General features: G+C 32.4%; 1 protein-coding gene across 1 annotated transcript in view; it reads right to left on the reverse strand.

The window, feature by feature from the left end:
* The window catches only part of Dennd1b (DENN domain containing 1B), a 292,621-nt gene that overhangs the window by 99,060 nt on the left and 173,850 nt on the right, over positions 1–19,711 (reverse strand). The window contains exons 12-13 of the mRNA XM_023707369.1: positions 11,884–11,984; positions 6,217–6,262 (exon numbers count right to left, since the gene is read on the reverse strand). Coding sequence (XP_023563137.1) covers positions 6,217–6,262; positions 11,884–11,984 — 147 coding nt within the window. The remainder of the gene's footprint in view (positions 1–6,216; positions 6,263–11,883; positions 11,985–19,711) is intronic.

A 19,711-nucleotide genomic window follows, 5' to 3' on the forward strand; every position in this document is an offset into this window, starting at 1 on the left:
TCATGCCTCAGCTTCCTGAGTGCTGGCAGGACAGGCATACGCCACCATGCTCAGCTGTGATATAGGAACTTGTCCCCAGCTCTACACCTATTTTTAGAATGAATCATACTACAGGGAGAGTATAACCCAATAGTCATAACAAAAGTATTAAGTATATTTTAAATTAATAGATAAGGAGGATGGAAAGTGAAATAAGAGGAAAAAACAGAGAGGGCAACAATAATGGAGTTCATTATTAGTAATATTCTCCCATAAATTTCAATGTAAATAATTAAATTTAATAGGTTCTCAGATCAACTATTTTCTATGACTTGTTTTTAAACAAAGTCAAAACAGTAAAAGTGTCTCACTATGTCCACGAAGTAGAATTTTATTAAATTTTTCATTTTTAAATAAAGGAAACATTTATGGCTAATTTTTTCTTATTTAAATTAGCAAATGAATAATTATTTTGATCTCATTTAAAATGCAGCAAATTGTATTACTTCTCAGTGATAAGCAACTTATTCATTAATGGACCATATCTACAAATTTAGAAATCCATAATTTTACAGGTCAACAATTACTAGGTCAATAACTAATTCAGTGTGATATTTTAAAAAGCATCATTCTAAAAAGTCATGAAATATGACTTAAATGCTTTAAAACTGAAAGTGACTAATCTAATTTTTATATTAGTTGAAATTTCTCTAATCCACTTTCAATTTTCTGTATATCTGGTAGAATGTTAAAATATTCTAGGCAAATGATAACCTAAAGAAGGGAATTTATATGTCTTAAATAATTATGTATCATGATTGCTGGTAAAAAACAAGTTTCCTAAAAAAATGAATAAAATATAAAGAGTCCTAAAGTTATTCAACATAGATTTCAATATTAAAAGCAAAACAAGGGCTGGTGAGCTAGCTCAACAGCCTAAAGCGTCTGCTTGGGCAAGCTTAGGCAAGTTTGCAGGGACTGAGGTTCAATCCCCAGCAGTCTGACCTGGACACACAAAAAAAATTAAAAGCAAAATAAAATGCTTAAAATTCATTAAAATGTACTCTATATTAATGATAAAACAAAAAATATTATGCTAGCATTTCACAAAAAAGAAAAGTATGTCCAAAATTGCACCACAGGTAGAATTTTATAATTTAAGACTTTCATAGAGACATCACTAGTAATACTACTAAACTAAAGGGTTTTTAAAGTATCAAATGCATTGTAGTTAAGAAGACATACGATTCTAAAAATCTGAATTATAGAAGAGCCTGTATTTATTCTAAAGTAAGACTTAACAGATGGTCATTTCTAAGATATTGGAAGAAAACCACTGCTTGTGGTACTATTAACACTACTGCAAACACTTGGATATATTCTTTTACTTTCTAGGTATGTACATATGTAATGAGATTTAAGTATATAAATCTGAACTTAGATATAAATTAATATAGTATAATTACAATAATAACATATAGAAGGTATAATTTTGCCTTCTATAATATTATTTATTTTTAAATGTGGAGTCCTGGACCCCACTTCACATTTATAAGTCAGAATCCCTAGAGATGGAGCTTTGAGCACACTTGACTGCATTTATTTATTTATTTATTTATTATTTAATTGATTGATTTTTTTGGCCAGCTCAGACCACCCTAGGGGTGGGGCTAGTGTGTCATGTGGTGCCAGGGCAGTCCCTGGGCTTTGCCTAAACTTGCCTAAGCAGGCGCTTTAGATGGCTGAGTTCTCTCACCAACCTGTTGATTTATTTTTATGTATTTCAGTACAGGGATTACAGGGTCTAAGTACACAGATTGGACTCATAGTGATCCTCCTGCTTTCAGCCTCACAAGCGCTGGGATTACAGGAGGGTACCATCATGCTCAGTCTCAGTCACCATCTCAACATGCCCCAGGGATGGGGCTGACATGGCACCCCAGGGATTGAACCCTGATCCCTGTGATAAGGAGGCGCTTTAGTCTACTCAGCTACTTGGCCGGCCCCATAACAGCATTTTATAGGAAAAATGTCTTAACTTAATTATCGTCTTCATATTCAAGTTGTTTTTATATCAGAAACTGTAAGGATAATATAAAAGCCTAATGTGTTTTTAAGGAAACATATGAATTTGTCTAAATAGTCAGGAATAACAGCTATATATACCACAAGATTTTAGTGATACTAGCATTAAAGTCTTCATAAATTGCTATTAACATGAAATGTACTTGTTTTCAGAATTGCTTCTGGTTTACAAGGTCAAGTAATAGCTGAATATTAAATTTTGTTCAAGGAACCACTCAAGAATAGAAAAACATGTTCATTTCTAATCAATACACTGGGCTCCCAATCTAGCCTCCTAATGTTAGAACTACATAAATCAACAAAAGGGAAATAGTACATAATTTAAATTTTTTCAGAACAAAATTTAATTAATAGCAGTGTTTTTTCTATTTTCTCTTTCCCATGTAAGATTTAGCTACTTTTTCTAAATAGACATGGGAAGTCATAAATGGTACCCCCTTTCTCTGTCTAAGAATTTTGTCTCAGTTTTATATTTTGTTATAAAATGTAAAATGAAATGACAATGTGAAAAAGCCTTTTTGTCAAAAATAAGAAAACAGTATTGTACACAGAGTGAAAGGCTTATAAAAAGCAAGCGTATGACGTTAGAGTCAACAGCGCCTTTTCTCTCCATGTTCAACCTTTCCACATAAAGTGAGAACAAGTGTTCACTAAGCTCACTAGTGGAAAAAAAAAACCCATGATGTAGTGGCAGCAATTAACTTAGGAAAATGAGCCAAGATTTCATTTATAATCCTTTGTATATTGAAAAAAAATAGCATAAACCTCATACTTGTAGCTTCTACTAACTTATTCTTAATTACATACATGCCTTAGTCTTCTTGAGTTTATCCCTAGAGTTTTCAGGGAGGAAAAAATGTCCACTTTTTTTATTTTGAAAGCAAAATTGTACTTTAAAAGGAGATTTTTCATCATCCATTATTCAATATTCAATAAAAATAAATAAAAGGAAAACTTCAAAGAAGACCTGAACAGCTGTTTACAAGTTTTTATAAAACTAATAGTGGTAGATATAAGGAGGAGGAGAGGGAACCAGGAAGTAAAAGGACCAAAATGTGACATGTACATTTACCCATGATGAATATATTCACTGTGGGTCAAAAATACACACTAATAAAAACTTTCAATGACAATGAAAAGTAATTTTTAAAAACCTAATGTGTTGAAATATTACTAACCATGATAGAAATTATTTAGATTCTTAGGAAAAAATTAGCTAAACTACAAACAAGGTTAAAAATAAAAAGTACTGAGGTCTAACTATTTAAGTAGCTACATCTATTTTAATATTTTAATAAGATTATAAAATTAAAAAACATAAAAGAAATTACAGTTCAAAAAATTCTGTGTAATAATAAGAACAAATCTGTAAGATACTTATCATCTTGCATCAGATTAGGAAAATAGTTACTAAATAATACGAAGGTGGTTTAAAGAAATCCATAAAGTTTCAAGTATAACATCACATTCATTATTAAACCAGATAAATTAATAAACATATAAAGGTATCTGGATAGTGGCCAGTAAGACAGCTCAGCGGTTTACAGCGCCTGCTTAGGCAAGCTTAGGGAAGCAAACATGGACCACTGTTTGATCCCCAGCACCACATACCATGCCAGCCCTGCTCCCAGGGTGGGCTGAGCAGGCCACAATAAATAAATAAATTAATTAATTAATCAATTAACTTTAAAAAATAAAACAAATATGCAATCTGTAATAAAAACTTTTTAAAAAGAACTTAAAAAAAGATATCTGGATAAGTCCAGGTTATAAAAAGTACAGAGTTTCAGCCAAACTAATAATATTCCAAATATTCTTACTTAATGCCAGGAGCCAATTTAAGTTTCTAGAAGATAATGTTTCAAAAAGTAAGCAATTCCTAAATGTGTTCTTCAAAAAAAGAAGTACTGGATTTCTTTATAAGTCCAATAAGTATGTGATAAATATAATCCAATACTTAACATATTCTATCCCTTTCTATAGAAGTTTGGAAGAGCCAAATTATTTATTTTAAAAGATGGCATAAAATTGTTACACATACACTATAACATGAAGACGTACTATCAAAAGTGATAAACATTTTTCACTTCTATAAATACATTATAAAAATATGCATGTAACTAGATACACTAAAGTCAAAAGTCCAACAATTGATAAAATGACAATGACATATGTATGTCATGATCTAATGTCCATTCTTGCTTCACTTCATACTTTGAACTTTCATAATTATTTTTGCTTGTAAAAAACAAGATTCCTAAAAAAATGAATAAAATAAGGAGTCTTAAAGTTATTTAACATAAGCTTCAATATTTAAAACAAAATAAAATCACTTAAAAATCATTAAAATATATTCTATATTAATGATAAAACAAAAATATTGCCCTAGCATTTTGCAAAAAGAAAGAATAGCTAAAACTGGAGCACAGGTAAAATTCTATAACCTTGGTCTTTCAGAGGGAAGTGACTGGAATATTCTAAGACTTTTTTTTTTTTTTTTGCGGAACCGGGGATTGAACTCAGATCCTTGCGTTTGCCACTCAAGCACTTATCCTACTGAGCCATCTCCCCGGCCCTATCCTAAGGCATTTTAAAATGTAGCAACATTGTTATTACCATACAACCTAGGCTGTTAAGCTTAAACTCACTGTCTGAATATCAAACATCTTAGGCATAACATGGAACAGGTATTTTTCATCAAGTATTGATATGCTGAACTTTAAGTCCCTACAGAATATGAAAAAACATTTAAAAATTAGAATATATTTTAAAAATAGGCATAAAGAATTATATAATTCTTATGTTTACACATAAGTCCAGAAATCTCCACAATCTGAGGTACAGGATCTCAGGATAAATCCTGAGCATATTTCACTGACCTTATCAGATCCAAAAGTTACAACTCTTGTTGCATAGGTCTTGCTTTATCTTGGTCTTAACCATCCAGCAGAAAAGTATAAAAATGAAGTATAAGAAGTAAAGCCATGCTGTTATGTTGAGCTGTAGGGGACTCTGATCAACAATTTCTGACACTGCCAGTGAAGTGGAAGCCCCAATGCTATTATGGACTACTGGACTCTTTTAGAATATTTTGCTGAGCTAACACACCTATAATACTCAAATGACAGAACTAAACAAAAAAGGGGATATATAAATAAATGTCCATTTTGTATCTGTGTATTCAAAATGGTTAGGATAGATACATAGTTACATTCTCTTAATGAATAGAAGGATTTGTTGTAATAGAGTTTGTAAATAGGATATCATGTCCACATCTTGTACAGCAAATAACCACTAGGAAGAATGTATGCAATGTGTTAATTATTGAAACTGTCCTACCAATTTGGTTTGAAACTGTCTCATCGCTATTTGTTTATCAATAAAATTATGGAAAAAAATAAAATAAAATGTAACAACAGACTCTTCTTCAATAAAGTATCAATGATGTATCAATGTCAGCAACCAATGAGGAATTCGCTCTAATGTATAACCTGCTTATTAAAAATTAAGCTAAGGTATTTATCTTCACAATCAGCAAAAAGAGAAGTATTTGAGTAAAATGAAATCAGCAAACACAGATGCCATTCAATTGATCCAAATTTTGTGTTTTAATACAAGTCTTTTGTTTACTTTTTAGATGTTAATCTTAGTTCTCTCTGATTTCAAGTTCAAGGTGTTCAAAGTTCCAGGATTTTCAGTAAAATGAAACTCTGACAACCATTAGTTTAGGATTATGTGATAACAATGTAAGAAAATGAATAAACTGTACATCCTCAAACAGGACTGAAAACTAAACCAAAAAGGAGCTGTATTCTAATAAAAGATGTGGTAAAACTAAGTACGGAATCTTTGACTTTCATAATATAGTCCTGAAAAAGAGAAATAAAAAATCTTAAGTTGCCATAAAGAAAAGTGGTTCATGAAGAATTTAAATTTTTAGCAGTTAATACTTATCATGTTTCTACCAAATATAACCTATTTTCAAGGGCTTCGTGCTATTAAAAGTGATCTTTTGTACACTGATTTAAATGAAATTATTTCAATTTTACCTTTTGAAAAATAACTAAGTAGGTCCTAAACATGAAATTTGTCACTGCTTAATTTTATTGATGAGATGATTTCATCACTATCTCGCGCCTGAAAGATACTCACCTCCAGGAGGCTGGCGTGTACTCCAATCAGGTACGGCATTGGGGCACTAGAGCAAAAAAACACATAAATATTTATAGGTTCATATAGTTCATTAAAAGTGAAATAATAACATAAGTAGCTGAAATACTTAAAAAATAAATCTATTTAAAGCTCAGTTCCAGCATACCATAAAATATTCAAAATTATAGATATTCAAATTTAATCCTAAAGACCATTATAATAAAGTTGTTTAATATTTAAAAACTCACAAATAATTTATGATGAAATCAAGAGTTTTAACACCTAAAAAACATTTCTTATCTAAGAAAAATAGCAGGATCTATGCCATAATCTGAGTTAAATCTTTTCCATATACTTTTCAGTAAATATATCCTAAGCAATCATTAAATTTATTGGTATTTATTATGCACATCTTTTCTCATTCAATTACACTCTTATTTTAAAGATTTTCTCAATATAAGTTCATTATTTTATAGTTACAATAACATGCTATATTTATTAAGCTAGTCACCAAATAGCCATTATTGCATGCAAGGCACTCTGTTGAACCAGACATGGAAACACAAAAGTTCCTCCATTACTCTTACATACTCTTATAATTTCCTCTTACATACATACGTAATCTTTTATTTCAGCTTTAAAATCCAGATTCATTCTATTTCACTGAGATTAATAAAAAAATTTAAAATATTTGTGTAAGAATTATATGAATTAATTCAAAACTTGATACTTAGAACATATGCATGCCAGGCACTGGGATATGGTTTTGGGAAGAATAATTAACAATACAGATAGGATATAACTCCTAGTTATATAACTCCTATTCAGGATATTAGACACACACAAGTTTTATAATACAGAGTTCATCTACTCTAGTATATAATATATACATTGAGTAATATGTACATTAAGTAATTCAAGTATATGAAATATGAATTACTAGTAAGTTTAGCAATATCTTCTAGGAAATTATTCAACCTAGTGTTTCAAACTAAACTATTATCTACTAGGATAAGATGAGAATGGACAGATGTCTACAAAGGTGACAGATGATACGTGAACAAATAGCTATTTAAAATTAAACACTTTTGGCAATTCTTTTATAGACATCCTTGTTTATTACTGCAAACCTTTTCTATTAATGCAGAGAGATAATCCTCTTTCTCAACAGATTTGCATAATTTTCTAAACATCATTGTCATTATTAAAACAGAGCTGCCAAACTCTTGTATGTTCAATTTGCTACTGAGAACTACCAACAGATAAAACTAGCAAACACCTTGAGCAATCTACAGATTTCAAAGTAATGTCAAAAAGTATTGAAATTATTCAAGGATAGTTAAACAATAACCCATATATCTAGAACAAAAATGTTCATTAGTCTGTACATTTTAGTTTATTACTTGTTATTGCACTAAATTTTAATCCCCAGTAGTCTTTACCTCTGCTCCTTCCTATTCTTTAATTTTTATGCAACAATCTGGAATTAATCTGATATTCTGGATACCTGACTAAAAGTTAAGGTGTATTTATAGGCTTTGATATCAATAAGACCTAACAGCAGGAGCAAATGTGGGTTGTTACAGCTTTGTTTAGTAAGGAAAGGCTGGTTCCTTTCCTAGTTCAAGGTCTTATCCTGGGATTCCTTCTGGGATTCCAGAGAAGACATAAAATGCTTATCACTATTCTGTTCTCCCACTGCCAGGTTTGGGCAATTTTCACAAAACAAGTTAGGCAACTCCCAGGGTCTTAAATATGTCAAGCCCTCCAAACATCCAAAATAGTATAAAATTATTCAAGTTACTGTGGGAACCTCTCGTTTACACCTAGTTAGGATATTACACACACATGAGTTTTATAATACAGAGTTCATTGTATCTCAAATTCCAAAGCATTTATATGAGTGTTAACCAAAATATACCAAGCTTCTAAAAATAATTACCATGTCCACCTTAATGATGTCAAAGGGATGTTACAGATCGAAATTTCAAAAATAAGCACAAAAATTGCTGAAAGTTTGAAATCCTAGAAAACACTAACAGAAACACCTTTAAAAGTTTATGAAAGTCACCTATCTTTTGAAATGTAAATAAAGAGCTTATACAAATTCTTAAGCTAGAATTTGAAATTCAAGATAAAGTTACTATGCAGACTTTAATAATAAATTAACTGGAAAAAATGTTTAATGGAATCACTATGTCTATGTAGTATTTTTTCTCACAGATTTCTCACAAAATCCAACATATAAATGTCTGAAGTACAAATATTATTTATCTATGGCAAAACTGTCTAAAATAATTATACTTTACAGAATATATAGTGAATTGTATAGGTATCATTTTTTCACACTGGATTGTGTATACTCTATCATAAAATATGCAAAATCTCATGAAAATTAATTTTGCAACCCCAGCTAAAATTCCTTAGTTAGATTATAGTGTAAATAAATCAGCAAGAGACTCCTGACAACACGGATGTTTTATCACCCATGTACAAAACTGCCGTAGCTCTTCCTATCAGTAAAGTTATTTTCTTAAGATGGGATACAGAAGTCTCTGTTATGACTGCTGCTTCTTCTTGGTAGCAATTAATCTTTATTCAATAGAGTATTTTTTTCAAGTTTTCTTACAGAGAGACTCCCTGTGACAGAGACTGTAAGAACAATCTATTAGAGCAGTCTGGGATCATAATTTTCCAAAAACCTGTTCTTAAAGCCTAAATCTGATTGTGTCATAGAAAGATAAGTCGATATATACACCAAATAAAAAGACTGATGTAACCATTCCCTGAACAAATAATAATCTATTGTAATTTTCCTGACCCTGCAGTCATACCACCTCCTATGTGTCTATGGATTCAGACAGCTGAACAGTGCCTGGCAAACTCACAGACTTGTTTAATTACTTAGTCTTATTGTAGTTCATTAAAGGAAAACTGTAATTGATGTAACTTCTTTCTAAGAGCATTTTCTAACTTGCAACGGACTATGGGGCACTTCTTCCTATCTTTCCATCCACGGTTCTTTCATTGTTGCTGCTCTGTGCTATTGTGCATGTAGGTACACTTAAGCACATGTATGTATGTACGTACATAAGTATGTATTTCTTCCTATCTGTAAATGTCCTAGAGGCAAGAAGACTTAATCAATGTATCACATCTTCACAGGTTAGCAAATAGATATCCACTAAATGTTAATGAACAAATGGATGGATGGATGGATGGATGGATGGATGGATGGATGGATGGATGGATAGATGGATGGATGGACAGATGGATGGAGCAACAAAGTAATAAGCCTTATCCACGGGCCAAGATGCGATATTCACCCATGGTCACAAGATGGCATTATGGCTCTCCACAGACTACACCACACCAAGACTGCCAGGTGCAAAAACAGAAATAGTCTGTCAAACTAGGATTATCTCAAGATTTGGAGAGTCCCAATTGTTCCAAGATATTAATAAAGATACATGTACTCCTTACAAGTCTTGGTGGTACTATCTTGAGCAGTGAATGCTTAAATATTTTTTCTCTTAACTTCTTATAACTGTTTTTACAATTCTGCATACATATGCCTCATACTCTACACAACTACTTTGAAGACAACATCATGCAATACAAGAAATACTGTTAAACTCATATATTTGTTTAGTGATATTCTATATTATTTTTATTATCATTATTTTATATTCTTTTTTAAAATTATTTACTCAAAGATCACAAGACTAAATAGAAAATCTGTAATATTTTTCTCCCTTTAAAAGAGAGAGAACTACACCCATATAATTCTAATCTTAAGGGACTAAAAGGGAAGAGAATCATTTTTTATAGAAAATTGTTTAGCTCCTCAGATTTTCTAGCAATAGAAGAAGGCATAGTCTTGACTACATCTTTTTAAAAATTAAGCTATACTATTCACTTCCTATGATGGAAACAGAGCTTATCATTGTGGCTTTGAGAATTTCTTGTTTAGGTGCCACCGCTCTACTCTCTGGCCCACAGAGATGCCTCACGTGGAGAATGCCAGAACTTGTTGTGAAGGATACTTTAGACAATAGCAACAAGCAACAAGATTCTAGGAACTGAAAATACAGAAGAAGCTTCTTTAATTATGATATAAATAATAGAAAAGAAGGATCTGATGACAGGAGTAGAAAGCATCTAAAAGATACTTTTATAAAGAATTAGTACAGAACTGCCTAGACCACAGAGGGGAATATCTTACAGAAAAATTAAGATGGCACTACCATTATAATATGATGAAATATAATTCTAAATCTCATAATTCAAAATTTTAGTCCTTCACACACAAACTAGACATATATTTTAAACTGTATACAATATATTTTCAAACATTTTTGTAAAAAAATTAAATATTCTTCACTAAACACTACATTTGAACATCTATCGCATATGTCAATGTGAATAAGCTGCAACCTCTGCCTTATGACAGAGTACAATATTGTAGATGTGTTGGTCAAAGGAAAACTATTGGGAAAACCAAAAAAGCCCATTTAGAGATACAACTTTGCACTTAAACTTGTGTGTGACACCTCACAATATAATTAAATCACATCCTTATGGCCTGACAAACTGTTTTTCCTTTCTAGTTTTCCCAGGTCAAAAAGCAGTGACTGGTTGTTGCACACCTGCTTCACCCCATTATCGATACTGTGAAAATGCACAATTTAATAATATAATAATTTGTGGTCAAATATAGTCCTTATAGTCACTTATTCTGACTTAATAAATACTGTACTTAAATATGTACTTTAATCATTTTAAGACTCAGATATTTCAATCTGTTTTTCATGACATAAAAAGTTAAATAAATACATTAACCCTAACAAAGTTTTGTTTTTGACTAAAGTTAGCCACTAAAGAAACAAACACATTAAGGCCAAAATGATGTTCTACATACAGTTTAAGGGATATAAATCTCATCAAATTTGTTACAGATTAAGCTCATCCTGCAGAAGATAACTGTGCAGTGAAAACAACATTATACACATCAGTTTTAACAAAATCCCCAAAGATGCTGTATGTTGAGACCAGGACTCTCCCACACACAGGAAGAGACCAAGGAGGTCACTGGGGTCTGCCATCATGATGGCCAAGACCCGACTGAATTCAGAGTTCTGAGCACTGTTTCTAATGCTAATGACTTCTCCATCATTACTCCCAAAACATTTTAACACTGCTCTTCAGAGTGGCTTTAGGCTGAAATTTTTACTTAAATCAATAACTTGACAACTCTTGTATCAGAAGCAACCCCCTTTGCCAGTACTTGGTATTTGGTGTGCTGTAGAAGAAGCAAAGGAACATGAGCCTTAGGGTCAATAAAATTACCAAAAGTATGTCTTAACAGATACCACAACTTCTGTTCAATTTTATTAACCAAAAACTAAAGTTTCATTTTTCCATCCATGCATTTAGTTATCTAAATGGCTGCACATTAAGCACAAAATTTAAAGACTTATTTTTACCAAGTTTAAATTTTTGCCACCTATGGAAAGAACTACTCTGACACTCATGTGATGTATGCCTCAATAGTTAATATTAATCTAAAACTAAAGTTTCTGTGATTTCTTCCATATTTATAAATAAGTAAGTTTTCTTGCTTAAGAAACCCAGATTTATTTGAAGTGCCTGGTGAAGCCGGCTTACCAGCAATAGTCCAGCAGGTGCGGAGGAAGCACTGGGATGTATATATGTTGCCAGTACATTGGATAGAGCAGAGCAGCCGATCCATGGAGACAGGCAGTTAACTAGAATTTGTAAAAGGACAACAATAATAAGTAGCTGCTGACCCTCCAAACAAAGAGCCATGTTCAAGGTAGCAAAGATGAATGATAATCACAGAACAATTTACACAATGGCACAGCTCACGTTGTCTTTACCAATTCTACTTGTAAAAAGTCTTATGTCTCAGAGGCCCCTCTGAAAATACATGAACAGCAAAAGTAGCTTCTTGGGAATATGTATATAGCTATAACCACCTGAAAATATAGTTTGGGGTTGAAATTCAGGATATACATAAAAGTAAAGCTGAAAAATTAGGCGAGCATCTTAGAAAATACTGTAAGAAATTACAATCTGTGCAGTACAGTTTGCGCATCACTCCGATTAATACAACACGATTAAATATGGAAAGGAAGAGTGGCTGAAAGCTCCTGAGGGATATCATTAGGGCAAATTGCCAAAGAATGAAACATGAGCCAGTCAGCAGAGTGGAAGCTGCAATAATATCAGGGGACTTGAATATTCGACAGTTGGAGCTTCAGTAATGTGTGAACCGCGGGTTGTGCTATCAAGAGACTCTGCTCGCTGACACATAGAATGTCACTATTGACCAGCGAACTGCCCAAGCTTGACAGCTGTACTACAGGAAGCCAAGTATATCATAATTTCATATTTAAACTGTTCATTCCAGATTAACATTTTGTTTCCTAGCTTTATATCACAACAGCTGCAATTACATTGTTGCTATTTTAAAGGTAATTGCCATCTTAATTGTTTTGTTTGGCAAGCAGTTAATTAAACATTTTTAATGCTGAACAAAGGGATATCACATTTATTCCTCCTGACCCGCATCAACATTTTTTCATGTGACTTTCTTTCCAATTTTAAATTACATTTCTATACATGAAAAGTAGTTATTTACTGTTTAAAATAGTACTTAAATTAACATTCATTTTCATCCTTTTTAGGGTTTACTCTCACTTTTCATGTTTGCCATTTATTTATTTATTTTCATGTTTGCCATCTAAATAATTTCATTCAAATTGAAAAATCAGAATTATAAAAAGTATCTGAAAATGAACTACAGATTTTCTGAAGCCCGTTATTATCTCTATTATATCACAAAGACACTGAAACATACAAATGATGTAACAATTTAAGTCCAAGGAATAACTGTATTACAAAGCAATCCAAATCTTATTAATAGCAACACTTGTCTATGCTTAAGTGCAAAAGAGATCCATGAGAGAAACCAAAAAAATTTGATCTGAAACAAAAAACATATTTTTGTAAATATATTCATCTTTATAATATAATACACATTCTATTTTTTCTAGGGAGATTTTGCCTAATTTTATATGGAAAACAATTTATCTTCATTCCATATGCAATGCTACCATTGGCAGGTTTCAGTATTTTACATTTTTAAGCTTTATTACTTTATCACAGCAGTCTTTCAACAAATACTATTTCAAAATTCCTTAATTGGAGTATACAATATGCCACTAGGAGGCATTCAAATACTTCTATTTAACAATTACAGACCATGGATTTACTTACTTTATGAAGCTGAACTAGAGGGAAAGAAACTAGAGTAGATCTAACTCATTGTGTCAAACTCTCCAAGAGCTTCCAGACTCTCCCTGGTTGTGAATTAGGCATCTTTAAAACTATAGTAACTCTTTCCATCCCGAACTGCAGCCTAGGGGGCTAAGAAAGCTTACATAGCTTTCAAAGCAGCTAATTATTCAATTTCTCCATCGGCATACATATAACTTCTAAAGTAACTTGTTTAAAGCCTGTTTTTCTTTTATAAAAAGGGGGGGTGGTGTTTATTATACAGAATATAGTAACAGTGAAGCAAAAAGAAAAATAGATTCTCTGAATGAGATGTTGCCAAGATCAGCTTATTTCATGGAGCACACTTGAATTCCAAAGCACTCTGCTACGTAGATACTCCTACTCACTTAATGGTCATCCTTAAATGAACTCACCCATTCATTATTTGCCAACAAGACATAACATTATCTGATAAATTTAATTGGGTTCTTGTAGGATGACTCCTGTGTGAGCTGAGTTACAAAATTTCTGCAACAGCCAGCATCTGGAGGGGGTTATCCCTGCTAAACAGCCAATCAGAAAAGAACAAATAATATGTGGGAACCTGGGAAGATTCAGTAACTGGATCCTGTAGTATCTCAAAATGGAGAAACTTAACAGTTGATGTCAGCAAGTGTGAGTTTAGTCACATACTAAAGGCACTGGACCTTTCAATCCCGGACTACCAGATCTAACAAAAACCACTACTGATAATAACTGCCATTAGTAATAACAGAAAACATTCATTTAATGCTTACCACGTGCCAGACACTATAGTGAGGATTTCAAGCCCCAGGACTAATCCACACAACATCTTATGAAGTAGAGCCTCGCATCATTATTCCCATTTTATACTCAATACACAGAGGCAACGTTAAACCAATTGACCATAACCATCTACCTTGTAGTCAGAAAAGCCAGGATACAAACTACAGGAGACTAGATGCAAAGTATAATCACTACTTTATACCTTCAGTGCACAAAGGTTTATAATCTCCATCATCATGAGACTGAATGATATCTACTTAGTAAATATTTTACACCAATTGTATAAAAATGTATCTTTAACTCAACAGTTAAATATACAAGAGCAGTTGACCCTTGTATGAAAAATTTAGCTATCTACAGTAGAGATCGAATTTATACAGCTCTCCAGGCATCTCAATCTCCAAATTCAGCAGGACACCAATAAGAGAGACTCAGGAAAATTTTAAGGAATAAGATCACTGATAAAGCTTCAACACATCATCCCTCAACCTGAACCTGCATGTACCATTAAGTTGGAAACCAAACCAAATTCTCTTTTGTGATATGCAATTTTCATAATGACTACATTCATCACAGAGAATTAGTACAAGAATATAACATATTTTAATTGTTTTCCTCTTTCCTCCATGCCCTTTTATTTTGACAGCATCGCACTCACTATTTAATTATATGACCTTTTAAGTTATATATATATATATATATATATATATATATATATATATATCTCCAAACTAATAGGCCATGAAAACACAAACACATAAAACAACTGCACTAAGCCAAGATACACTTTCAAGTGCAATGCCACACTCCATTGCATTAATTTTTTCCTCTTTCTTTTCCTATTATTGATTTGTTTCTTGTTTTAATGTTAAAATATGTTATTAGAAGACCCAATCATAATAAAACTAAGCAATGTGTCAAGCAATTAAGCAGACATGTATTTCTAGGATGGAAAATTACATTGGTCAGATTACCCTGAGCACAGCATAAAAATAATCCATCTAGTATAATGGAAAACACAAAAGTTCTACTTGGCAGTTTACAGGTAAAGATCTCATATAGCCCAAGTATTCTATTTTCTGCATAACTTAGCCAGATTGCAACTTATTACTTACTTTCACCCAGAATTCTATGAGTCACTCAGGGCTACCATCACATTGTCTAAAAATGTATTTATTCATCAAATCATAATACATGCATATGATAAAAATTCAGTGAATATCTATTTTTTATTATAGTAAAAAGACACATTGCTATTAGTCCTCCTCAAAACAATTCCGAAGACTTTTTTTCATGGTTATTTTGATTTTGGGGAAGAGTCATGTGGTGCCATATCTGGTGAACAAAAAAGACAAGGACACACCCCCGCTTTTGATAGAAACTACCATAAATGTTTGGGGTCTGTTCAGGACATCCAGGCAGCCACAGCAGCACAACTAAAGACTCATAAAAGTTTCCAGAAAAATAGTTTCCAGAATTGCTTCAAAAAATGGCAAGAACAATATTTTAAAAGTGAGATCGAGAATTTTGAGGGGGCAATTTCAATGTGCCATCTACTGTAATTTTTTAAAAATTTAAGTGTGTGCTGTAAATTTGATCAGCCTGTGGATATGTGTGGATACATAATCTAATATGTACAGTATAGAAAACTCTGCTATATAATACATACCAGAGATGTTATTCAACTTTTAACTGAAATAACAATTGAGAAATATAAGGACCACAAATTATTACAAGTAAAACAACTGGAAGATTAAACTACTAGAGATAGAAATACAATATTGAGTTTTTCTACCAGTGAACATGGAATATCTGTTTATTTAGTTCTTTGATCTCTTTCATAAGGATTTTATAGTTTTCTCTGCATTTATCTTGGACATATTTTGTTAGATTATACTTAAGAAGAATTGTATAATGCACGTCAGTGCATCTTGACTTGATCTTATATACTCAATGCCGTCTCCATCAAAATTTCAGCAAGTTATTTGGTAGCTATCAACAAAATAGTTCTAACATTTATATAGAAATGCAAAAACCTAGAATAGCCAACACAATTTGAAGGAGAATAAAGTCAGAGGACAGACACTGACTTCAAAACTTTCTGTAAATGGACTGTAACTAAGACAGTGTATGAACTGGCCAAAAAATATATGAAAAAACTGTTCATCATCTCTGGCCATTAGAGAAATACAATTAAAACTGAGATTCTATCTTTCTTCTGGAAAAATGGCTGTCATTAACAAAGCAAATAATAACAAATGCCCATGAGACTGCAAGGAAAAAGGAACCCTTCTATAGTGTTGGTGGGCATGTAAATTAGTACAAACATTATGGAAATCATTATAGAGATTACTCAAATAACAAACTAGAAATTCCATTTGACTTGGCTATTCCCTTTCTAGGTATCTTCCCAAAAGAGTTAAAGACATCATATTACAGTGATACATTTATACTCATGTTTATAGTAACGCAGTTCATAATAGCTAAATCTTGGAAGCTGCCTGTATGTCCATCAACAGATGAAGGCATAAACAAAGTATGATATTTTACATATAAGGGAGTATTACTCTGACATAAAGAGGATAGGCTTGAATATCTGGTAAGAAAACAGATGCACCTTGAGACCACAGCATTAAGCGAAATAAATCAGATACAACGTTAAGTACCACATGGCTTCTCTTACATGAGAAACCTAAAACATAAATAAAGAACAAAATAAAAATAAATTAGGAAACAGGGAGATGGACATTCTGCAATGGGAAAGAGGACCAAGAGATGGAGGGAGGGTGGAGAAAGAAGGGAAAAAAGATGAAACAGGAATTAAGAGGTCTTATGTATATGTACCAATTCACTACGAAGGATGTAATCATTATATGTACTATAAACATACAGTGATAAAAAATTATAATTGAAAACAGATAGTATATATTGGGAAAAATAACAAACCAACTAATGAACTAGAAAAGAGACTCCAGAAATATAGTCCAATAAACATAATCAACTCATTTTGACCAAGAAATAAGAATAACAGAGGAAACTGTCCTTTCAATAAAGGGTACTGAGACAACCAGACATTTGTATCTGCCTCCCAAAAAGGAATAAATAGACAAGCCTTATACCATTAATGAAATTTACTTAAAATGGATCACAGACCTAAATTTAAAATGCAAAATTATAAAATTTCGAGAACATAAGAAAAAATCTATATGATTTAGCACTTGACAATTTAAAAATGATACAAAACACAATCTATAAATGAAAAATTCATTAGCTAGACTTCATTAAAATTTAAAATTTCTCCTCTATCAATGTAACAAGATGACAAGGTGCAGATTAGAAGAAAGTACTTTCAAAAGACATATTGATAAATGCTGCTGTCCTAAATATACAAAGTGCTCTTAAAATTCAGCAATAAGAAAAGAGCACAATTAAAGATAGACTAAAGGTATTATACATCTATTCAAATTATATATACAGTTGAAAATTAGGCATATGAAAATGTTTATATCATATCTGGAAAATACAAATTAAAACAACATTGAGAAATCATTACACACCTACTACTATGGCCACAATCCAGTCCAGTGACAACACCCTGTGCTGATGAAATGTGAAACAACAGTAACTTTCACTCACTTCTGGTGAGAATGCAAAATGGTACAGCTACTTTGGGAGACAGTTCGGTGATTTACAAAACTTAACATTTTTAAAAAGTTTAATGTCTTCAAGATGGGTAAGGCAATGATCCTGAGAACTATCAGCAGGTTGTTCAAACTAGCAGTTACTTGGTGGGATTCTCACCCTGACTAACTATATATGCTGATGCATGTGAACTGAGCGACTGCACCGAAGATAGCAATGTGTAATAGTGGGGTCATGCTTGGAATGCCTGTCATTCTGGTTTTCTAAATATGTACTGCTTGTCATGACATACCAATTATGGCCAGACTGACATACCAATTATTTATCTCAAGTAAATTTTTTTTTAAAGATGTTCCATCTTATGCCTAAGATGTTTGATATTTAGACAGATAGTGAGGTTAAACCCACCTGCATATGTTGTAGGGCAATATTAAGCTTCTCTTCTGGAGGGTTTACAACCTATGTTTGCAGACCAAAAATTAGAGGGAAAAAAGTGCTGCAAGGACAGCCAACATTTTGGCCCTAGCTTTTCAAGGTCAGTGAGGACTCAGGACATAGGAAAACCTGTACTATAACACCATATAACTCAGTTGTGTCCCAAATTTTCTGATCAAGGAGATTATGGGGCCACAGAGCAATATGATTGGTGACATAGTGTGTGCATAAAGAGAATCACATGGAGAGAAAACATTCTCTCAGGCTTTCACAAAGAGTAAATTGGTCAAGCAATGGCCATGACTCATCCACATGGCTGACACTGACAAAGGATCTACAAACTGTGGTACAGGGTTTCAGGATAAATCCTGAGGGAATTTGACTGACTTTGTCAGATACAAAAGTTACATTTCTTATTATATAGGTCTTGCTTTATCTTGGTCTTAACCATCCAGCAGAAAAGTGTAAAACAAAGTATAAAAAGTAAAGCCATATTAATATGCTGAGCTGTAAAAGGGTCAAATCAACAGCTTCTGACATTGCCAGTCCTACAGATAACCCACTACTATTATGAACTACTGGACTATATTGGAATATTTTGCTGAATTCACTCACCTATAGAATTTAAATGGCAATTGAATACTCTTGCTTTATCTTGGTCTTAATCATCCAGCAGAAAAGTATAGGAATGAGGTATGAAAAGGGAAGACATGTTAATATGCTGAGCTGTGGAAGGCTCAAGTCATCAGATTCGGACATTGTCAGTCCTGTGGACAACTCACTACTATTGTGGAGTACTGGACTATACTGGAATATTTTGCTGAATTCATGCACCTACAATATTTGGATGGCAATGGAATACCCATCTCTGACAAAACTGAACAAAAAAGGTGATACAAATGCAGGACAATTTTGAATCTGTATATACAAAATAGTTAGGATAGATATATAGCTACTTTCTCTTAATTCAATAAGAAGAAAGATCTGTACTAATACTGTTTGGACAGGGTGTCATATCTGCATCTTGTGCTATGAATTACTACTACAAAGACAACAATATGCAAAGTATTAATTGTATTAATTGTTGTAACTGTCCTACCAACCTGTTTTGAAGCTGTTATATTACAATTTTTTTCTCAATAAATTAATAAAAAAGTTTAATGTCTTTTAATAAGCTAGTATTTCTAGTATCTTATATATCATTCTCTGCCCTTATTCTATTCTAATATTAGGATGGTATCTTAATCCATTCAGGCTTCTATAATAAAATACTTCAGACTGACTTCAGGACAGGCAGACTGACTGCCAG

Source organism: Octodon degus, unplaced genomic scaffold, assembly GCF_000260255.1.
Source record: "Octodon degus isolate 3935 unplaced genomic scaffold, OctDeg1.0 scaffold00009, whole genome shotgun sequence".
NCBI classification, from domain to species: domain Eukaryota; kingdom Metazoa; phylum Chordata; class Mammalia; order Rodentia; family Octodontidae; genus Octodon; species Octodon degus.